The sequence below is a fragment of the Tachypleus tridentatus genome, chromosome 11, assembly GCF_004210375.1.
Source record: "Tachypleus tridentatus isolate NWPU-2018 chromosome 11, ASM421037v1, whole genome shotgun sequence".
Lineage (NCBI taxonomy): Eukaryota > Metazoa > Arthropoda > Merostomata > Xiphosura > Limulidae > Tachypleus > Tachypleus tridentatus.
In genome coordinates, this window is record NC_134835.1 from 68,766,098 (window position 1) to 68,791,018 (window position 24,921).

The following is a 24,921-nucleotide window of genomic DNA, read 5'->3' on the forward strand; positions in this document are numbered from 1 at the left end:
TTTATGCCCCGCACCCCTAAACATTTTAATATGTTCTCACAGAAATTATGTATTTAAGAATAAAGGTGATGGAGGCCAAAACAAATTTTTATAATTAGTTTTTAATGATATACAAACAAAAACGAAACATGTCGAAAAGAAAAAATATTACAACAAACTAAAAGTTGCATAAACCGTACATGGCCTGCAAAAGAAAAAAAAGTTATCTCGCACTCCTTGGAACGCTATCTCGCACCACTGGTTGGGAACCACTGTCATAGAGCGTACAGACTGTTGTCAAATTTGTATGGTCATGTGACTATAGAGACCTTGATTACGCTTTTCTACTAAATTTGAGCATTAGTGTTTAATCATTAAACATTCTTTACTATATTGTTGCCCGGTAAGTATTTACTGTCGGCAATTTTCACGTTATAATTGTTCGAGTTTTTCTCTACTGTGTTTGATATATTGTAATCTTATTGATGAAAGTGAAATAATAACGTGATAAATGAATGAGACTTGGTCAAAGTTAGTAACTTTGTGTAACTTGTGAAAATGCAAATATTGTTAACTATAAATACATTTGAAGTTGAACTTACTACACAACTGCTACTAAATTTAAATATAAATTATTTTCTAATATACAGCATGCATTTATACAGTGTGTGTGATTCTTTGAATATTAATATCACTAGTCAATCTTTGAAACTGCTTTAACTTATTAAGGACTCTTTTTGTCACAAATAAAAATTATTTGTGGGTGTCTTTAAATTATCTCTTCCCATAATATACAAGCAATAAAGAAACGGAAGAAAAAGACAAAAATAAAGTAAGTATGGGATGAAACAGCTATATATAAACTATCCCTTCACAACTCTCAACAATTAAAATTTAATATTACACTGCAAAATGCATGAATACAAAGTTATGATGTCAGTCAATTTCAATGACCTACTAGAGAGGATTTGTAATAGCAAAGAAATGTTTGACTCAACTTGGTTTTCCTTGTACACCAGCTCTAGGCTCTTAGTTACACTACACTGATGCCTAGTCTTACCTGACCATGATATTATGATAAGCAAGCTACCAGAAACAATCAGGAATATATAACTTCTAACAGCAGTAATGTAAAATTCAATTATGCACATCAGAGTTTAGCATTAGATGTTATTATTAAAAATCATATAGGGATGATCTGTCTATAGCTGTATCATCCCTATATTTCTTGTTTGCATTATTTTTCACTCTGCAATCTCTACAGTATGTTACATTTGTAAAATGTTTTTTATTACTGATTTTATGATGTTTTTCCCCTAGTTGAAGGTTCTATTCTCCCAATTTTTGTAACAACATTTAATATTATGTAAATTGATTTTTTCTTTTTACTCTTTCACTTCATACATAATACAGGGATTGGCTCCCCAAAAGATATTGATTGTACAGTGTGCAAAGCACTGAGTATTGTACATGTAACAGTCATTTAATGTTTAGTAATTATTAGCTTGTAATTCATATTTAACCCTCTACTTAACTATTTTAAAGGAACATCAGTTTTTTGTAAGAAATCTAACTAAAAGTGGTAGTGATAACATGGTTTACACCATTTTTTAAATTTTTTTTTGTAATTACTGCTGATTATCATGATTAAGCAATGACATTATGTACTGCCCACAAACACACAGAGTGTATTTAGGTTCAAAATAATGTTTGATAAAGTAGCTGTAGAACTATCTCAACTGAAACAAGAAGAAAGTTGAACCATTTGTTGGTACCTTTGTGATGGTTTCTTGCCTTGTTTTTGAGCTTGTTCGATATAAAAACAAATGAAGGTGAGTTTCAATCATCCTTTAAACCAAAACTCTTGTCACTTTTAGTCTGCATTTTTATATTATGTCTGTTGAGTGCCTTGGCCATCCAAACATATGGTATACAGACTCTGTGATAACACTTCACAAAAGTTAACAGTCTGCAAGACTGATATTCAACACTGAATACTAAATACACCCCAAACTGAAACTGCAATAACATATTAATGACTTTGTGTCATAAATCAAAAACATGTTTGTGAAGGTTATTCAGTGCAATATCCCATAATGTGTAGTGCTATTTTAAAAATTTAGCTTTATTATGAATGCTGTTATTTAGGAGTTTAGTGCTCTACTTTATGGAAAGTTATTGTGTTCAGTCTTGTTCTGAAGGCTGTTCTACCATTCATCAGAACGAAGTGTTTTGCATTTTAATTAGAGCCTGCAACATGAGCATGTATAGGGCTACAACCAGTTTGTTGACAATAGTCTTGTTTTCAGGGTCATGTCATCTTTAACTCCAGTTTCAAGCAGTCATTGCTTTGGTGGATATCAAAAGGTGTACAGTCATGAAAGCTCGACGTTGAAGTGCAAGATGAATTTTTCTGTATATCTTCCACTGCAGGCTGAGGATAAGAAAGTTCCTGTTTTATATTGGCTATCAGGTGAATTTCATGCATTAAGATTCTTTTATTATTCATTTTAGAAATACCTACATTATGAAATTTAGAAGATATATCCATGCTTAATAATAAATTATGAAAATAATTTAAAAAATGAAGAGAAATTGTGTGACACTCTTTTGCAAAATCCAAGATATAATTTATAACCCAAAATTAAAATATTTATTTTAATCTATATGACACTAAATGTATTTTAATTTTCCATAATATAAATACTTTTATTATGATCTAAAACTTGGGTTTTGTCATGGATAAAACCTTTACATTTCACATTTATAATAAAAATACCATGAAACTGTATCACTATCAAATGTGTGGCATTTTTCTTTAATTATACAGTGTTAATGGAACCGAAAAGAAGTTTCACTGAATTGTTCATAAAGAAATTCAGTGGTAATAGATCAGTAATATCAGAATATTATGTACGAAATTATTTGAGAAAATTATATTCTCATACTTTGAAGTAAGGGATTTAAATGTATATATGATATGATACAATATTAGTGGGCTGCTAATTAGTTTGTAATTGCAATATACTATTTGACCAGATAGAAGTAATTAATGAACAACTTTTGAATGATGTTAGGTTTCCTTCTCCTAAGAAGGTAATTATCAAGGCAAATTTTAGTTACTAAAGGGGGTGAGACATTTATGGAAATAAGAGTTCAAAATTTTTTTAACTGTATCTTTAAAGATTCAGTTGTGAGGGTGTTATGCTGGTTTAGTTATTTGATAAGGAATAGTTACTGAAGTTAATTAGATTTGATGTTTTGCTACATCTTGACATGAAAGAAAATAGAATTTTTAAGGCAAAATTTTAAGAAAGCTACTATTTAGGCCATAAGGTATGAATTAATTTTGGTCAGCTTGCCAGCTGAGTTTATAGGGGAAGAAATGTGGAAAATTTCAGTTATGAAGATTTTTTAATATAGTGTAGATGAATTTAGTCAACATACAAAAACATATATACATATATGAGGAAGAGCTGGCCTAATTTAGACATACAGTATTGGAGATGTATATTATTTTTTGATTTAGGCCAGGATGATAGATTTAGAAAATTAGAGATTAAGGAGTTTGTAAAAAGAAGAAGAAGAAAAAAGGTTATTATAAAGGGCCTATGAAGAAATTTGTTTTTAATATTAGAATTAACTGTAAGAAGTTCTTTAGATATATTAAAAGTAAGAAGAATATAATGGGAGCATGACCTTTGAAGAATGGGGGTGGTTTTTCTTGGTAAATGAAATTTCTGAGTTTTAAAATGTTTTCCTATCAGTTTTATTTGGGAAGGATGTTGAATGGAGTTCTTAACTGGTAATTTATGTGGAGGAAATGTTTGAGAAGTAATTCTATTTACTATTTACCCTCAAGTTGTAAAGGAAGTTGAAGGACCAAATATTATAACTACTTGATAGGTAATTGGTCATTTGGCTAACTCTAGAAATCTAAAGGGTGATTAATATTATTCCATTTACTGGGTTTTTGAGGACTTTTCAACTTGCCATATATTAACTTAAATTAACTGAGGTGTGCATGTGTGTATGAATATTGTGGCATTGTTATATAATGTACAGAGATGATCCTTCCTTATTAAAGTATTATCGTTTTGGTAATGTTACTTGTTATCCAGAAGAGAGTGAAGGAGTTTGTTTGGTTTACCTGAATTCTTTGAAAGCTTTTAATTAAGTGTTGCACAAAAGGCCAGGTTAGTTATTACCATAGTCAGAAGTATATTGATAGGGTTACAGATTGGCTGATTGAGAGAAAACTATTATTTAATGAAGCTTCATCTAACTGAACTAGTGTTATAAATGGTATATCTAAGAGATTTGTTCTGATCTATTACTGTTTTTCATTTGCATTAATTACACTGAAAGAAACAATTGGAAAATTGGTTAAGGTTGTACATGATATCAAAATGTTTTGTAGATTTGGTTGGGTGTAACCAGGATGCTACAGTTTTGTTTGAGAAAGACAAAATCTGTTGATTAGCTAAGTAATCACTTTGGCAGACATCTTGTAACTGTGATAGGTTTCAGATAGTCAGAAATTACTCATATAACTTAGATAGGGGGATCATCTTAATTATGTGATAGAAGGGGATTTCATTTACTGATTGGTACAATTTCTAAACCTTTGCAACTATGTTCTGTTACAAATTACAAGCCAAACAAAATTCTGGATTTGTAATATATGTATGAATATTGAATACATATCTAGAGAGACCACAATCTAGTTCTAAAAATAATTAGTTAAACCTTATTCAGGTTATTGTGTCCTCCTTGGCTTGTAAAGATTACTGAGCTGTTGTTGAGTGTTATACTAGAATGATACCAGGGGAAGAGAGGTTTTTGTATGAGAGTGTGCTGAAATCTCATGGCATTTTTTCTTTTGAAAAGAAAAGAACCAAGGAAAATTATATTGAAATATTAAAAATACTTGAGGGTATTGATATGATTGTGACAATTTTCTCATTTTGAATTCTCAGAGGTTATAATTTTATACTTAGAAGAATTGGAGAAGTTTTATTTTTGCAGTAAGGGACTAAATCTGTGTAACAATCTTACATCTAAAGTGGAAAAGGCCCTGTTTTGTAGGAGTTGAGAAAAGATATGATTAATATTGGGATCAGAAATTATTTAGTAGTTAGTTTTCCATTTGTTGACGAAGGTTGGAAATTGGAATGCCTTTAATGTCATGTAAGTTTTATCATCTTAATTTTAAGGTTAAAATATAAGTATGTTTTTCTGGTCTATCCTGAGGTAGTAATTGTTAGATATAATTTCTTTAGGGCTGACATGTACAGAACAAAATTTCATTCAGAAAGCTGGAGCACAACGAAATTCTGCAGAAGCTGGTTTGATGATTGTCTGCCCAGACACTAGTCCACGTGAGTTACATTTATGTATAGTAGAATATTCCAGTCTCTTTTTTTTGGCAAGCTAATCAATTTGACATCTAATTTTAGTTTTGATAACAATATGTTCCTTTTTTTCTCTCCCTTGAATCTTATTAAACTAAATTTTCATATAATGGATGCAAGAAAATAATAAAAAGCCTATAAGTACATGTCATATAGTTTTACTTTTTAATTGTTCTTATGTTAAGTAATATATCAATCAAGTCCTAAAACATAGGTTCAGTTTAGCATTGAAGCTAACAAGCAAAGAGAGAAATTTGCATCATACAATTTTGATAAAGTATTAAAAGGGAAAATTAATTATTTCATTGAATGAACAGTAATTTTTCTTTACAAACACTTCATTGTGAGTCAGTCTTTATGGTCCATCTCTGTTAAGACATGGACCTCCTTTAATGATGGCATAGTTGGTCTAGATGTTGGCAAGATCCTTTAATTTAGTCCAGCAACATTGTCAAAAAAGTAGGTTCCATAATGCTTAACATGACAAAAAGTACATGGTAAATTAATCATCTCTGAAAGAAACTCAAATGTGAAGTTCTGCTTTAAGAAAATGTGAAATGCATGACAAAGATAAACATGAAACTTTATTTTCATTGCTCCACTTCAAGAGTTGGGCAATTTAATAGTTTGTCAGCTACCTATGAGTCACTATTACTTTAATAAATGTCACGCAAAGTAATTGATTAATCAGGATGAGGTGCTTATTCCAACAATTAATTAATTAACTTCTAATTTCAGTTATTCCATTTATCCAAGTAATCAAAATATTGCCACCAAACTTCTTCAATGTCTGTTTGTTATGGCAGTGTTTCTAAGGCTCTCTTGAACTGTTGATTAGAAGGAAGGTAACTTACGGGAACATCAATTACCAATATTTTGTTTGTGTGTGTATTAAGTGATCACAAGATTTGTAAAGTATTCAAATAGCAAATCCACTGGTAGCCTAGTTCTTTTCACTTCTTTTGTGTTTTTATATTCATTTTTGTAATACATAACTTTGCTGAAATAGGAGGTGTGAACATTGAAGGAGAAGATGATAGTTATGACTTTGGGTCAGGAGCTGGGTTTTATGTTGATGCAACTGAAGAAAAGTGGAAGAACCATTATAAAATGTATTCCTATGTAACTAAAGAAGTGAGCAGATTTAAATATTTCTTTGTTTCATGCATTTTGTATAATTTCATACACTAATATCTGACACAGCAATACAATCAAGTTACTTTTAAATATTTTAAAGTTCATAATAGCAAGTATTTTTACAATTTCTGATCTTCATCATAACACTGAATGTATTTCTACAGGAGTTTAATCATTCTGATAAAAATTCCCATTGATGCGGATTCCTGTATTTGGTGAGGGGACCTCCCAGAAAAGGTTCTATACTTTCAGTTTACCTTGTCTTGGATCTAAACATACACCTGTGTGTTTACCATGCATGATGACCTGTGAAGGGGAGAAGAGGATCCTCTTGGTTGAGGGGTCCAACTCCAACACACCACTTTGGCCTTGAATTCCTGTAAACGGGCAGTCTTGTGGTGGACCCCTCAAGATCATTTGACTTGTCCGTTTGGGCCAAAGTCAACTGAGTACCAGTGTAGGTCATCCTCAACAGGTGTAGTGGACATTATGTCTCATACTGGTGTTTGAGTATAGTGCTCACGAAGCCCTGGTGTTGCTGCAGTGACCTTATATGGCACTGTGGTGCATTCCCTCATAGGGCTCCATGGTGGGTGGGGTCAGTGGGCACTGAAATATTCTTTTTTTTTTTTATCATGGATACCCCTTAAATGAAAAAATAAAGAAGCATGACACCACAGAGAAAAATCCCACTACTGGCAAACAACCACGCATTGATGACTCTGTACGGTCAAACTCATAACTTGAATCTGCCCCACGATTTTTAATTACACATTCTTTAACTGAAAAACCCTTAGGGCAGATGTCTCTTCTTTTTTTTCTTTTTTTTATTCAGAATAGTATAGAAGGGCTTGCTGGCTCACATAAATCGGTAATAAAAAATTATGGTCTGGATACATTTTAGTGGAAACAACTTCATCACAACATTCCAAACTCTTGAAATCGAAGGCCATTGGGGATATACCCATTGAGGTTACTCCTCATTCTACATTGAATTCTTCCAGAGGAGTTATAGTTGAGAGAAATTATAAAGACCATTCCAGAGTCAGAGATCCTCGCAGGTTTCACTAGCCAAGGTGTTATAGCTATGCGCCGAATTTTTACTCGTAGAGACAGGATTATGGAGCCAACAAATGTTCTAATATTAACATTTACAACATTGCTTTCTCCTACCACAATCAAGGCAGGAAACCTGAATTGTAAGGTATGGTCTTATATTTCTAACCCTGTTAGATGTTTTCATTGTCAATGATTTGATCATTCGAAAACATCTTGCTGTGGTTCCTTGACATGTGTCTGTTGTGCTGGTGAAGACCATAATGTTTTTGAATACCAACTAGAACTGCATTGTGTTTACTGTAATGGTCCACATCCTTCCTATTTTACTTCTTGCCCTAAATGGGTGGAAGAGAAGTACAAAGTCTCAAGACAGTTCATTAAATTACTTACCCAAAGGCTCGGAAATTACTATTCCCAATTCCATCTCGGACTTATGCTGCTGTAATCCATTCCACTACTACAGTAGGAGTCCAGACAGACCTCTCCATGCCTCCTACAGAATCCATAACAACGCATCTTAATCTAGTACCCTCCAAAATCAACAAAGTTAACAAATCAGTATCTACATCTTTCTCTGTCCCTACCACATCTTCCAGTCATTGCCCAACCTCACCTTGTTCAAGCCCAGGTGTTTCCATGGGGTCTTCCACTCTTGACACCCCAAAAATAAAAAAAAACATTCATTCACATCCTCAATCACTGGAATGTGTCTCTACAAACTACGACCTGCCTACTCGATCCAGAGCAGGATCACTAGAAAGTGACCGACCCACATCCAGTAAAGAAAAAAGCACAGTTGCAAGCAGAAGGTCTCCGTGCCATATTCTCCTCCAAAATAAAGAAAAGTGGCCATGCTAATCCAATGGAATTGTTGGGGTTTTCAATCAGATGTGAATGACATCAAGGATTTGATTGATTTTTATCATCCCAAATGTCTTTCTTTACAGGAAACATTTTTAAACCTACTAATACAGTCAAAATTCGACAATACTTCTTATACCGAAATGACAGGTCATGTATAGGACAAGGACATGGGGGAGTAGCAATGCTAGTTGATCAACATGTGCCCACTCGGTCTTTGTCATTGAATACGCCCTTGGAGGCTGTAGCCATCCATATTGCCTTGGGTCCTACCATTACTGTTTGCTTGCTATATCTTACCTGTGGAAAAAATTATCATCCCTGAGACCTTGATGCCCTTATTGAGCAAGTGCCTTTTTAATTTTGGGGGATCTTAAAGGCCATAATCTCCTTTGGAGTGGTTCTAATATTAATGTGAGGGGTTGTGCTATAGAGCATATGCTCCTGAATCACAACCTCTCTCTTCAATACTAGCTCTTACACATATTTTCATGCACCCAGTCAGTCATTTACTGCTATAGATCTTTCTATCTGCTCCCCTTTGCTTTTCACTTGCTTTTCTTGGGAGGTTGACATCAATCCATGGTGTAATGATCATTTTCCTATTATATTAAGAGAGATTGGCTGTGGTCAGTGCCACCTGACCCATGTGTCTCAGTTGAAGATGGACCAGGCCAACTGGCCCTCTTTCACTGCTCTCTTGATCTTGCCATCTTATGTAAATCATTGATAGATGATTGTGTAGCAGCAGTAACTAACTGTATTGTCCAAGCAGCTGCTGAGTGCATCCCCAAAACCTTGACATTTTTCCCATGGTATCCCTGACCTTGGTGGAATTCTGCTTGTTATATAACACAAAAAGCTCAGAAACGTGATTGGGATAAATATTGCAGATATCCCATGCTTACAAACTGCATTGCACATCAGGAAGCCTGTGCACAGGCTTGGCAAGTTAAACATCAAAGCCAAAAGGAATCTTGGATTAAATTTGCCTCCAGCATTTCTTCAACCACCATTTCAAAAGTCATATGGGAAAAAATCAGAAAGGTGAGTGGACAGCATACTTCTGCCCCCCTCTACCTTAATATTCAATGTCCATGAAGTTGCTGATGCTCAGAGTATTGCCAGTACTTTTGGTGAACGTTTCTCTCATGTATCTAGTTCTTCAAACTCCTCCCCTTCCCTCTTAGCTATTAAAACACAAGTTGAACATCTGCCTCTTTCCTTTATGACTGAACATCTCTATGACTACAATTGGCCTCTTACACTGGTGGAACTCAAACTTGTGCTTCATCAGTCTGGCAATACATCAGTTGGACCTGATGATACATATTATGAGATGCTACACCACCTTTCTTCTGCCTCTCTTACTATTCTCCAGGCTGTCTTTAACCAGATATGGCATGAAATGTCTGTCCTGATGCTTGATGCCAAGCTATTGTACAACCTGTTCTTAAACCTGGGAAGGATCCAAAGATTTCTTTGAATTACCATCCCATTGCTTTGATGAGTTGTCTCAGTGAGATCTTAGAAAGTATGATTTAATGCTTGTCTTGTTTGGTTTCTTGAATCAAACAACCTTCTCTTGACCATTCAGTGTGAGTTCTGAATACAACGCTCCACAATAGACCACTTAATTCACCTTAAAACATCAGTTAGAGGAGCCTTTTTAAAGCAACATCTTTTTTCTATTTTTTTTTTTATTTAGAGAAAGCTAATGATACAACGTGGAGATATGGTATCTTGCAAGACCTTCATTTCAATATACCATTACAGTGTATTACATCTTGTTTGGCACAGATAGCCGAGTAGCTTTGTACCAATATACATGAAATATTTACCTACCTACTAAATAAAAATTACCTGAATTATACCAGAGATAAATCCTTAAATCATTGTTCAAAACAACGTTTCTACCTGCAGTGGGTATTAGAAGGAACATAAAATTCTTCAACACTCATTTTTTATGGCTAATTTTATAAAGAGCATACTTCAGCTTCATATACTAGTGTTCATAGGAAAGACTTGAAACACAGATTAATTGGACGTAATCTGACTATTTGCATATATATATATATATATATTATAATCGGATTTAAAATAAATATGACTAATTCTCTTTATGACAGAGTTGAGTACATACAAATATTGAACTAACATATGTTTTTACTGATTAAAATTTGTATTTTTTTAATTGCTTGTTTTTTGTCATTTTCAGTTTTTCTTTTAATACTTTGAATGATCCTTTTGAGTGATAATTATAGAAATATTATTTTCTTCCATCCATGTAGCTTCCTGAAATTATTAATGGCAACTTTCCAGTTCTGCCTAACTGCCAGTCTATTTTTGGACACAGGTACAACCTCTAATTTTGTTTTTAGAGTTAATTTTATCTTCTAAGTTTCTATTCATGTATACAGTATGATCAGATGAAAAAAAAAAAATTAATTTTGTTTTTGGAAAATCTATAACAAAAGTACTGTAATTAATTACAAGTATTTTGTTTTCACAAAGTATGTTTGTTTTTGGTTAACATTTCAACAAAATACACATTAAATTATTCCATATTCCATACAATAATGTGGCAGGATGCATACTGTCAGATTCCAAGATATAATTTGCCCCTGCACATAGTTCAGCTGTTTTTTTTATCAGTAAAGACAACAAACAACTACAGAAGTTTTTTATTCTATTAATGTTTTGGCTTATGCCTTTTTCAGAGGTATTTGGACATATGCTCCAAAACTCGTTTTAAGACTATATTAACCAAAAGTAACATAAAACAGCAACAATATAAATAGACACTATTCTTAAATGTGCTGGATTTCTTAAAGATATTGGTCTTAACTCACTCAACACAGGCTTGGTTTATTTGACACTTTTGTACTTGTTTAAAATCTTTTTAGTTTTGATGTAACTAACTTTTAATGCTGTATGTGTATCTTCACAAAATTAGGCACAATTTCAGTAGACATTACAAGTCTTTCAATTACAAAAAATCATATTTTTTAGTGAAGTATTTTTAAGAAGATCTGCCATTTTTTACCAGTCCATGTGCAAAGTGATTTTGATGTGAATATTAAAAACATTATTTCAAAACTCTCATATTTCATCTTCATAATCTCTAACCTCTTTTTAACACATTTCACATATTTGTTTCCAGTAAAACTATTTTATCTGCTTTCTTTCTACAATAACTTTATTCAAGATTTGACAATTTGACTGACTTCATAACCACCAAAAACAAAACCCAATCTAAATCGTACCCTTTTTTCTCTGTAGAATGACTTCAAATTGTGCATGAAAGAACATTCTTTTATCCCAAGTGACTTTAACTTTGTAACAGTATATATTTGTTAATTCTTAAATTTTATTGTGTTTTTAATGCTTTGAATCATGTCTAACTACTATTAACACCATTATAAATTATAACTAACTTGGGGAACAGGGAATTCATGTTATGTTATCAAATTACATTGTTCACAAACTGCTCACATGTGTTTCTCATAAAACATTTTTATTATATTATTATTTATTTCACTTGATCTAATCTTGACTAACCTGAAGAGATCACTATTTTTATATTTTCTTTTATAGCCCACAAAAGTTTTAATGTGGTCAAAAGAAGACAATATTAAAAACAAAACTAAAAGATTACCATGCAAGACTTAAAAGAAAGTAATCTTTAAGTAATTGTATGATCATCATTTGAAAGATAGAATAACAATTTTAGATAATCTAAGAACTTCTCAAGGACTGCACTTCCATGCTGTTCATAAAGGTCCTAATTTTTATCTATTCTGTCAACTTGCTAAGAAGATAATTTATAATATTAATTCACCTCTTCAACAATGCTTCTACAAATTAAGATTTCATGAAAACAAATCAATTCTCCCAGTATAGACACATCCAGTTCTAATTACAACATAACTCCAATACCAACTGTTTTTTTCCAAACACACATCTTCCAGAACATGCCTCACTAAAGAAAAAAGTATTGAGAAACCTAAATATAGTGTTGGAAGGATTTGAAATAGCTAAGAATTTTTATGCAAAATCCAGCCTTTCATGAAGTAAGCAGTTAACTCTCAGCATCTTGTTAAAAATCCTGCTTGATGTGAATTCCTGTACATGGTGAGGGGCCACCTGAGAAAGGTTGTGTTTGTACAGTTTACCTTCTCTGGGATCCTAACATCCATCCCCATGCTTGCTGTACATAGTGACCTGTGAAGAGGAGGAAAAAATTCTGGTGTTTGAGTATGGTGTCCATGAAACCTTGGTATAGCTGCACCATGCAAGTTTGATAATGTAGTGCAAAATTTGAGTGGTTTAACAAACTTGAGTGGCTTATTTATGTAAAATTCATAATTTAGCTTTAGAATAAATTGTTTTCTGCAATACAAGAATTATAGACACCAGATTATTAAAAACTTAATATATATATATATATATATATATATATATATGAGCTGCTGTTGCACAAATAATTTGTGGTTATATAATAGATGTTTTATTTTACAGTATGGGAGGTCATGGTGCTTTGATATGTGCACTGAAAAACCCAGGAAAATATTGTAGTGTCTCAGCATTCTCACCCATCTGCAATCCTATGGAGTGTCCTTGGGGACAGAAAGCATTTACTGGTTATTTGGGGAAAGACAAAGAAACTTGGAAAGAATACGATGCTACTCATCTTGTTAAAAAATACCAGGGGCCACCTCTGACTATTCTGATCGATCAGGTAAGTACCATAACTGTCAAGTTCTCCATTAACTTCAGTCTCATCTGTCATTTAGTTTCCAAAAAAAATGTTCCTTAGTTATAAATATTCATATAGAGAAAGAAAGTAAAGTTGAGTTTTTCAAATATTTTGAGGTTTAATGTTAGATGTTATTAACTTCTGATCAACTAAAAGTTACCAACAAAAAAACAGCTAAAAATCAACCCAGTAATGAGCAATAATGCTACATAATTATTCACAGTGATAATTGTATTTGAATGACTTGTTGGGCCTTGTTTAACCAAACTTAGTAAAGCCTTTATTAACAGTATAGGTATATATACATAAAATCCACTTATCCGTAAGATAGAAGAGCCGCAGGAAGAGGGAGCTAGTCATATGTTTAGTAAAAAACTAAAAATATTAAATGTTATTGTGAATAAAAGTATGTGTGCACTCTTGAACCTTTTTACTGAATTTTATATTAGTCAGGAATTAGAAAACATAGTTCAAACATTCTGACACAAATTTTTAACTTTTCCAACTGTTCAAAGAATAAGAGATGTTTGGTAATAATAAACGTTTATTTTTCTTTACGTTTTTAGGCCAAGTAGACAATACGTACATATATATATGTTAAAATACAAAAGAATGTTTAATAATTAACATTTCTTCACTACTTTTTAAACACTGACTCTGTAACATTAGTAATAGTAGGTGTATTTATAGTCTAATTTAAGCATTAGACCTAATACATAAATGTAACACAAGGCTTAGCTGAAACACTAATTGATAAATTTTATTTTGCTTTTGACTACAACTCAGTGTCATAAAACTTCTGAATTGAACTATTTTACTGTTATATCAGTAAAGTTACCAGAGAACTACAGAATAAGAAAACAAACCTTTCTAACAAATCAACATGGATAATGAACATTCAACATAAACACCATAGTTAACCTAAGAACAATATGGTAATAGGTTTGTTGCTAAGTGACAATGTGTATTTTGAGCATTATCAAAAAAAGGAGCATGAAAGCATTCTTGACAAAGTGACAAGAGGAATATGCTTTCAATAGTTATTAATTACAGTGGTTTAGAAAGTGAATAACTGAAGAACATACTTTAACCATTTTGGAACAGGTAATCCTTTAAATCTCTTTCTGCATAAGTCACTCAGTTACATTCAATATCTGATTGAAGAACTTTGCTATCAATATATTAATAAACTTAATATTATAATGTATGTTGTAATTTAAAAGTTTTAATTTTTCTGACTTGTAATTCCTTTATTTCAAAAGAAACCATTAAAATTATTCTTAAACTTCAGTCTTATTATCACATGACCCACTTTTGCAGAGTCTGTTTTGAATTACACAACTACTGTCATGTAGATGTATGTCTAAATAGTTTATTTATTTACTTGCACTATTTACACAAATGTTTCAAACACCTTTGACTGAATTCAGTAGAAACAAATAATACATTTTACTAACCACTGAAGGATACTACACCTACCTTCCATACTTAGTCTTGATTTGTAAGCCACATGTACTTATTGAGTGCATGTTTATAATCGTTTTACACTGTAATTCAATAGTTGTTGTCATGAGGCAGACATAACTACATGTATTATTGTTGGCTGCTTTATTCTGATAGCCCTCATGGTTGTTTCTTACCTAAATATACTGTAGTTAGAGAAAGAGTTGAATTATATATAGGTCTTACTTTTACATTTTAATTAGTTTTACATTGTTAGTTTTATAATTCATGTTTGAAAAGTTTAATAATTTTTCAAAATATTTTCTAAATTTTGTCCTTGCTCTGGGAGGGCTACATCAATGAGTGACCACAAAAAGATTTTGCTCGAGATTGAAGTATTTCTGTTGATCATACCTTTTTGTTGTCCACAGGCACTGTTGACGTGTGTTAATGTAAATAAACAGTGGTAAAGAGCAGAAAAGAAAAAGCAAATATTAAAAATAAACTATACGTGAAAAGATAGATATAAAGTTATGCATGTGACTGAAAGAAGAGTCGAAAGATGTTTTCATTATTTCCTAATATGAAACATTTCATTTCACTGTATATTGATTATAATAGCTAGTTAGTAATATGATATAGAAAACTGAAAGTAATGAGAAATCTCTTTATCCATTATGGAAGTTCTAGAGATTTTGCAAATAAAATATGAAAACTGTAAGATAAAGAAAAGTGTTTTTATACATAAAATTAAAATCACATTGTGCTCAAACTATTCAGAATTTGAATGTAAATGCGTACAATAAATAACATTTTCAGATAAAACAAACTTACTCAAAATATTCTCATTAATTGTATACAAAATATTACCAGTTTTTGTGAGAATATGTAAAGAAAGCTCAGAGTTACTGTGTGTATTTGTTGCAGAAATACATATTTTTTTCTGAAATGTGCAGGCATCTGTTCCGAAAGGTGATGAAGTTTTCTTGTTTACTTTACATCACATTAAAATATTACTATATTAAAGATTTCTTCTTTCAGTACGTTGTATTTGAATAAACCATGGTACATCTAATAAAACAAACACTGATTAACTGAGCTTGGACTATAATTTTATATTTTTCAAAAGCATTAAAATAGGTAATTGTTTGAATAATCATGACTAGAGCAAACAGCAGGTGTTATTGGTATGTAAAATATTATTCTTGTAGCCAGTCATTGAAACTCAAGTTGAAAAATAGTGTCATTGTATTTATTAAATGTATTCTTTCATTAGCTGTTTTAAATTTTGTACTTTAATGAAAATACATATTCTCCTGCTTCTGTATTTAGTAAACTGCTTTGCCAAGAAATGTTGTTCTAATGCTTAAATCAACTTGTGATTTTACTTCTGCAGTATTTATGATGAATACAGGATTAATAAGTTATTCACTAACATCAAGTGACTTACCACTGTTTAAGATAAAAAAACACACACAGTAATATAAATTTCTTTATGGTGTTTAATTTGTGTACATCCAATTGGTAGTCATATAGTAAATATGTACAAAGAACATTTTCTTTACATGTATATATGTGCATGTGAGTTTGTGCTGCATTATTTGAATTCAAGAGCTTGACAAAGTCTGCAAAATGTATGTTAGTGAGGAGAGAAATCAATACATTCATAGCTATACAGACTGTTCCTTTACAAGAAGCACTATCAAAAGCCTTAACCTACAGCAAGCTTTAAGAGTAATCTTAAAAATTATTTCTAACTTTAGAAATTAAAATACTAATCTGGGCTGCCTCCCTGACTTAAGAGAAAGTAACCAACTTACTCTTTATAAAAAATGCAAAGTGAGCCTGATTCAAATATCAAACTATGGTGAAGACCATCTGGAGCTCAGTGAATTTCTTTATTTATAAACTCAGAGAAGTATGCATGTCTTCTAAGATGTTTTGATTTAAAACCTAATAAATTTGGTCAAAATCACTTGAATTCATAATTGTGAGCCTTATTATTAGTCATTAACATACTTGCACTAACAAATTAAAGCTAATAAGATAAATAAGATATAACACCTAGTGATTTGTAGCTTCATTTTACAGCCTGGAGCTAGTTCTATGGTTAGTGTGCTAACACACACTGTACAAGTGAGCCAACATGCAAATTACTTTGAGAAAATCAAAACTTGTATAATGTTCACATGGCAACCAAGTAAATAAAAACAATTTTGCTCTGAAATAACTTTTATTAATTCTAAACTTAGAAATGGTAATATGCTAACCACTGTTTGGTAATAACATTATAAAAATACTTTGTCTATTATATTTAATCACTATGCATTAATCTTAATTGTCAACATGGAGGTGCCAGTTAGCTATCTAAACCAAGTTTATTCTTAATCAAAGGGAACAAATGGTTATCTGTAATGTTAAGTAATGCAAGCTACTGTGCCATACAAATACAAAAAAACTCCTAGCAAAGAAATAAAAGCATTTTGCTCAGTTTAATTAAATTAAATAAACTTTCTGTTTCTAACAGTATACTACCAGAGTGATAAACTACAATTAGATATTAGGTAACACCAGGAAATTAACTTTAGGGGCTGATTATTTGAAGCTGTAATTAAATGTGTAGTATGTGTGTACAGTAATAAAATTAATATACATAATCAGTTTATTGAATATGTACCTTGTATAAAAAAATATAGATTGTGTAGTTCAGACATTGTATTATTGTATGCTAAAAATTTATTTTAATTTTTTGCGATATCAAGTTGTTGCTAAAGAAAAGTTGACCAGTGTTTGTCTTTATGATAGGGAAAAGATGATAATTTTCTAAAGGAAGGGCAGCTACTTCCTGACAACTTTGTGGCTGCTTGCACAGAAAATAATATGCCTGTTGTATTGAGAATGCAAGAGGTAAGAGTGTTACATTTCTTATTGCAACCACTTTTAAACTAATAACTTCAGACATGTATCAAAGCTGAATTTAATTTTTGTAAATATACTGAAGATTGGTGTTAAGAATTTTTTATGGTACACTTATATGTAAAGTTTTATTTTTACGCTGTTTATTCTTAAATACAAATGTGTTTCACTTGAAGAATCAATCCTGCAAAAGATAATAAATATAATATATAAAACATTTATTTTTCTCTTCTATGCACAGTAACTTAGCAAACTTTAAATTGGTTATCTTAGCAAAAAAAGAAATTTACAATTTAGTAAAAAAGATTTGTGCAACTTATAAAATATAAGCAGTTATACTGAGATAAATTTTTGTTGCTAAGCATAAAACTATACAATAAGTTATTTGTGCTTGCACACCATGAGTATCAGAACCCAAGGTTCATTGTTCTAAGCTTTCACCTTTACCATCAAGCTGTCAGGAGGTGGATTGTGAACGAGATGTCAAATATGAAACTGATATCTAGCCAGCAAGAATTACCCTGTTATGCATTTGGTTTATATATCAATAAATTTGAACATCTCTACACTGGTTAATACATAGTTTCTGAATTTTTTTGAGAAACATATACCCAAAGATATTCTTCATTATCTAAGTTTCAGTGTTAAATGTGTACCAATAACACAAATTTAATGTGTTTGTGTTTTCAAATACAACTTTTAAGATGACCTCTGAAAAATTAGATTGTGCAGTGTTTACTTACGAATAAAATGTCCATGTGTGAAGGTTCTTGATTTAGAACTTGTCTTTAGGTTTGAAGAAAAGGACAAAATAAGGATAGTGAAGAAATTATTTGAGTAAAATAAATGTACAAATGTTAGTTTTAACTAAACACCTTTTGATAAAATTTTATATGTTATGTTTAAAAGACTGTGTGTGAATATAATAATGAAGTTAATATGTGATATTCTAGTCTTATGACCACAGTTACTACTTCATTGCCACCTTTATTGAAGATCACATCAAGCACCACTTGGAATACCTCGGCATGAAATGTTAATATTTGAAAGGTGACTGTTTATTTTTCTCTGCTTGAATAATTTTAGTTAGTGTTATAAATTGCTTGGCAATTATGCTTGATTAAACAATCCTCTAAATTGTGTTTTAAACATTGTGTTTTTCTTTGTTTACCAGTGCTAGGCTAAATAGTTATTGTTTGTGGCCTTGATTTAATCTTACTTTCAATTGTCAGTATATTGAGAATTTTAGTAGGAAATATAAATTTTCATTTTATTTAAAACATATGACTTCAGTACAGTTGTTGTATGTTTTTCTTACAGACTTTTAATTTTTATACAGCTAAAGTAAGAAGTCTTCATGGAAATGTCAGTAAACTGAAGAAAAAAAAACTGTTGAATAAGTATGCATATAATTAGATATCTTTATTTCAATAACAGTGGATTTAGACTTCCTCAACAGTAAACCAGTGAGAAATCTCATCTTTAATTCATTTGCACCAAACATTTTGTGCAAATTTTGAATTTCCATGAAAATTATCTTTATTATAACATTCTTTTGTACAAAAAAGTATAAGAAACTGTTTAGAAATATAGCCCATAATATATATGTGGTTTCTGGGGTGTTCTTTGAAAATAAAATTACATTGCAATTGCAGAAAATGTGGAAAAACAAATGTTAACAATATATAATTATAATCTGTTTAGATTATCTATGAATAAAATAGTTTTATTAACCCAGCTGTTGCCAGGAACAAAAAATTAAAGCTGGTAGGAAATCACTGTTTTTGCAGTTGCTTTGAGGCAGGCTTTTGAAACTGAGAAATTTTGTAACTTTAGTAATAATTCACTGATAACATATTCACTGACTTTAACTTTCTTTTTACATATGGCTCAAGGTGTGGTGTGGTGGTTAGGAGACTTGGCTCACAACCTGTGGGTTGTGGACTTGAATCTTATTACTGAACATAGTATTTCAGCCATGGGACATTACAGTATGAGGGTTAATCCAACTTTTTGTTGGCAAAGAGTAGCCAAAGATCTGGTGGTAGGTGATATTAAGTAACTGCTTTCCCTTTAATCTATCACTATTATCTAATAGAAATGGCTAGTATAAATAGTCCTCAAATAGCTTTGTACAGAATTGAAGAAACAAAGACATATATGGTTCAAATTGTTTCTTAAATTTAGGGAAATATCCAGATATCATCCACATCGTGTTACATTAAATTTATTTCTGGCTAAGCAACAAAATAAATTTCTAGAAACAAAAGATAAAACAATATATTGGTGCTGGAACAAATCCTAAACTCTAATAATAGTGACATTTGGAACCTCCCAAATGTATAGTTTTGTTAAAATGAGAATTTTCAAGCATTTGTCAACCTAATTTTAATACCTCTTTACAAATTCACCTTCTTAGTAAGCAGAATTATTCTTCAAAATAATATTAAAGTTGAATAAATAGAAAACAAATCACAAGTTAAACATCATTCTTAAACTTCTTGACATTTAACAGGTTATTCTTACATATCACTAGTCATATCGACCTGGTGAATAATAGTATGACTTGATGTTTAATAATGTGATTTGACAAGTGGATGTGAACTTGTATTATTTCTTCAGTGAGATCAAATAAATGAAATATTCAACATAAATACCATCTATAATTTCTTATAATTACAAGAAAGCCAAAAACACAGTTACAAAATAATGTCAACCCATTCTTTTGCTTATTGTTTCCTAAATCAAGCATCTGGTAAACTTGAAAGTGAACTACAAGGTTCCAAGTGCTTCAAACTGCCAGTGAACCAAAGTTAAACTTGAAATAAAATGGGTCTGGATTTGTCTAGTGGTTAACATACAAGGCTATGGGTCAAAGGATAAATTATAATACTTTGTTGGGACAAATGAGACAGTTAATCCTGCTATTCAGTATGGAGTAGTCATGTAGGTGACAGGAGTAGCTGACCAGTTATGCATGAGTTCTAAATTGTTTGACCTAGCCACCATTTAGCCAATATCATTTAAGGGACCACTTGGGTTGAAAATACCAAATATCAAATGATGCATTTTGATATTTACTAATGATGAACCATTAGGTGAATGTAAGTTGGTCAATCACAGCAAGCTGTTGAAAGTATCATTAGCATAAAGTGAAACTGCATTCAATCCAATAATACAGTTGTTTGGACATCTGAACAAAGTAAGCCCTCATCCTTGATATCAGCAGAGACTGTTGAACATTGAATTTTAGGATGCATGCTCAGAAAATGAATCCTGTATTTTAAGTCAAAAATAGAAGTGTTCATTGTAAGAGATGTGAAAAACAGAGTTCATAAAGCTAGCATTTATGCCAGATGCATTAAGCCCACACCTAGGCACATAAACTCACCTGTAATAGTGCTATGAAAACTTAGTGTAGCAATAATATTTTTTATAAATAAGTTATTATTCACCTTGCAACAAATAATGAGTGAATATTCATTTTGAGAAACCTAGAACCAGATTCAACTTAATTTTTCTTCACGAGTGAGATAATAGCATGATTATAATAGTATGGTGAGCAGAAAAAAAACAGGTGCAGATACTGCTTTCTATATCCTATATCAATATGTGGCATAATGTATTATGACAAAGTAGTTGTTCAGCACATTTCATGAAGGAGAGAGGGCTGCCAAAACAGTGTCTTTATGCAGGCTTCTATACCTTATGGAATGGCTTCTTGATTGCCACAAGTTGTAGGGATCATATTCCACTGTTACACTCTCAGTTGTGATGATTTCCACTAAGAGCAACTGGCAAAGTTCAGTTCCACATCATAACAGGATGTTCAACAGAAAATATATTTCAGTGCAAATCTGTATTACCTAACTTGAGTTTAAAAAATAAACAAAGACTGGCAGTATTGTATAACAAAGTGAAACTATTTTTGTTCAATTCATAAAACTTAAAAGGATCATATTTATGAAAGATGACACCATTCGACATTAAGAAAAACTGTCTCTTTCTCTTCCAGACTGATAAATCATAGTATAATGTATTTATATACACATGAAACAATAGTACCATTCTTTGCAATGTATTTATTACCTTCATGACTATGTATTTTCACATAGCATGGGTAAATACAGCAATATTTACATCAGAAAAAATGTTTGTAACTCAGTACAGTGGGTAACTAGGGTAAAAATAATTTAGTTCCTTTCATGAGTAATGTTTTATTTCTAAACAACATACACGTGTGCCTGAAAATGTTGAAATATTTTACATTAAATAAAGGGCTAACAAATGCCTTGTTTACCTGCTTCATTAATAATATATTGAGAAAATTGTTCAGTACATTTTCTTGAAGAAAGGACTAGTCAAATGCAATTGCTGTATGGTGACATCTACACGTGGTAGAAAATTACTAACAATTCCACATATAAGGATCATATTATATGGCTCTTTGTTCTGTCATATACCAAGGCAATTGTTCAGGACAGTTGTTGAAAAGCGGGGGACTGGACTATTTACTCCTCTGACTTCAATCATTATAGTTCCATCACACTTCTACATGTTATTGTTGTATTTCCTATTTCACTTTCAATAATACCCATAATTTACTTTTAACAAAGGGTTTACTCTGGTAGTACAGTTCAGGAACAATGTTTTAGTGACATATCAAGTGACAGAATTTGGAGAGATAAATCAATGTGTAATTATGTAGCAACAACAGTCATGATTATTGTTCTTCCCATTGTATACTTCTTGTGTGAGATCAGATAATAAAAACCAGAAACCACACGATAACATGCAAAAATGTTTATTGACCTGATGTTTTTTTCTTTACTAGAAATCTGAGTGCAATATTCAATAACTAGGGAGAAAAACAATAAATAAAAATAGAACAGATAAGACGAGAAGTTATGCAGGAAGACAAACAAGTGCTAAAACCTAGCACTAAAATGAACAAAAGCAAAATAAAAAGTAATTATGTAGCTTCCCTTTGAAAAACAACAACACGACGTAACATAACTTATTCATATAACCTATATATAAACAAAATAAGAACAAAAACATTGATGCTTCAATTCCATATAATAAACAGATGGAAGTATATATGGTCGAATATCAATGTGTAGGAAAACTAAAAATTACATGAAAGTTAGAAAGCATTTGATCATTATTTGGTTACCCTTGCTAATAACGATACTTTCAGCTATTTTCCAGATGCTCTGCGTGCTCGTACAATATGTTGCAGGTCAATCAATACTCACGGCAAAATTAACTAATAAAATCAACAGTATGTTCATCTGTGAGACGCCGTTAACATGTTCAAGTTAAATATGACTACTGTTGTCCTGTAACAAACCTTACCTAGATTTAGATTGCAAAGTCCAATCATAATTAATCTTTCACCATTTGATAAATTCCATTTTAGCGTATTCATTTTCATAGTGTGTCTGCATAAATGGTCAAATTCACTGACGAACTTTTCTTTCAGGCTTGGAAATTGCCCTGATAAACAGCTCAGCTCTCTACTTGACTGAAATGATCATACGACTCGGCTGCAATTGCATTCCAGTTCTGTAATTGTGCCTTACTTAACTATGTCATTTTTTTAACTTCTGTCACAGATACGAGATGTTTTAGGTATTAGGGTTTCAGTGTAGTAGACTTGTTGATGAATCCCCAATGCTTGAACATATGCTAGCCCCCTGCCCTAGGACACAGAATAGCAAATTATCAGATATCATTTGACTCTTCATAACCTCAGGCTTTTCCATGACTGTAGTTGCTCTAGTATTATATCTTCTGGCAAGATGAGGTCAAAACTGCCCCACATATCACCACATTTGCTAGTCTGTGATATCTATCTCACTTGATGACAAAATACCTCGAACTGGTTGATTTTGTCCACCGACAGTACCATCACTCTCTATATTTCAGCTAATCTTAGCACTGACTGTAGCTGTGGTTCAACTAAACTTTTCAAATCATCGTGTTTTTAATTCGCTAGATCATGCACCTTTACGGCTATCTTCAGTCCCACATGCTTCCTGCGCTCTAAAATTAAGCTTCAGGAAGAAAATCCAACAAGCTATTCTGGGTTCACCAGATCCTGACAGTTTCTTTCCTAGGTTTATGACCTCAATGAAGATGTTATGGATCTTTTAAACAATGACAAAAATCTGATGTCCAAGAGAAGACTTCTCCCATACTTGACAACTGTTCCTAATGGTTTTCATTCATTTATCACCTTCTGACTTTTCCTCTTGATGATAAGTCATCTAATTCATATATAGTGAGATACAAAACTTCCATAACACAAAAGTTTAGAAGAACACAGGTAAACACACACCTCAAGAGAAACAGAAACAATGCAATAGCAAATATCTTAGTCTACGCACCACTGTTTTGCTTCCTGTGTACTGTGTCGATTTCCCAGTTTTAGCATAATTTTTAAGGACAACGTGGGAACTACTAGTCCGTCTTGGTTCTCCAATACTCTAAACTAAACTAAGACTATCAAATAAATAATATGCTTAAGATAATTTCTCCCCGTTTCTGGTGGATTTGATACCACTGGAACTTTGTTTTGTTAACATATATTTACCTATTATAGATATCATTTAATTCTAATGCAATGAACTTTAAATATCCACACACATGAATAAATGTATATAACGAGAGAGGGAATGAGAAAAATATTTATATATATCTACGCAAAAGAAAAACAATTTAACTTTATCTTTCATAAAATATGTTGGGTAACTTATAAATCGGCATATTTATTCAATTAGGTTAAAGTTATGTAAACTGTGTACCACAAAGCCTGAGAAAATATTGATGTATGGTCTATAGCTGTTCGTTTTTAGCTTTTTGCATTATTAATTCTATTGTCTTAAACTTGAGAATTTGTTTAAATAAATTAAAGATGTTTTTCTCTGAATATACACATGTTGGCATGCTTGTCTGGGAATACAGGGAAATGAAGTAAATATATCTGAATAAAATCTCTTCCCATTACACTTTAAAGTTCAATATCTTTATGTCTTGTACAACAATATCAGATTCATATTAAACTGTTCTTATTCACCTGTATTTTTAAAAAATTTGCAATATAAAAATTCACACGCCACTGGTTATAAAATTAACAAAAAAGTTGGAAACCTTTCTGCCTTCTCATTTACATTTGAGATGGAAACATTCGCAGTGAGTGGTGACGACTTACTGCCTTTACTCTAGTTCTACACTGCTAACTTTGGGACGGCTAGCGCAGATAGCCCTCGTGTAGCTTTGCGCGAAATTCAAAAACAAACACGCAAACATTCTATCCTGCGAAGTTATGAGAAAAATAATGCCAGCCTG

General features: G+C 31.7%; 1 protein-coding gene across 2 annotated transcripts; it reads left to right on the forward strand.

The window, feature by feature from the left end:
- Window positions 1-168: 168 nt before the first annotated feature.
- LOC143232383 (S-formylglutathione hydrolase) lies at window positions 169-20,222 on the forward strand. Of its 2 annotated transcripts, none has more exons than XM_076467743.1 (9): window positions 169-382; window positions 2,289-2,452; window positions 5,262-5,360; window positions 6,403-6,527; window positions 10,742-10,806; window positions 12,972-13,191; window positions 17,458-17,559; window positions 18,522-18,618; window positions 18,908-20,222. In XM_076467743.1, the coding sequence occupies exons 2-8, from the start codon at window positions 2,293-2,295 to the stop codon at window positions 18,606-18,608; spliced, it is 858 nt and encodes a 285-aa protein (XP_076323858.1). In that variant the 5' UTR covers window positions 169-382; window positions 2,289-2,292; the 3' UTR covers window positions 18,609-18,618; window positions 18,908-20,222. The 2 variants fall into 2 exon arrangements, with proteins under 2 accessions (XP_076323858.1, XP_076323859.1); XM_076467744.1 differs by having other exon boundaries at window positions 171-382; window positions 18,889-20,222.
- The last annotated feature ends 4,699 nt before the right edge of the window (window positions 20,223-24,921 follow it).

Excerpts from the sequence above, each read along its gene's own strand:
- LOC143232383 (XM_076467743.1), top strand. The coding sequence starts at position 2,293 with ATGTCATCTTTAACTCCAGTTTCAAGCAGTCATTGCTTTGGTGGATAT. Across the intron at positions 5,361-6,402 it reads CTGCCCAGACACTAGTCCAC|GAGGTGTGAACATTGAAGGA; the intron begins GTGAGTTACATT and ends TTGCTGAAATAG. Across the intron at positions 17,560-18,521 it reads TTGTATTGAGAATGCAAGAG|TCTTATGACCACAGTTACTA; the intron begins GTAAGAGTGTTA and ends GTGATATTCTAG.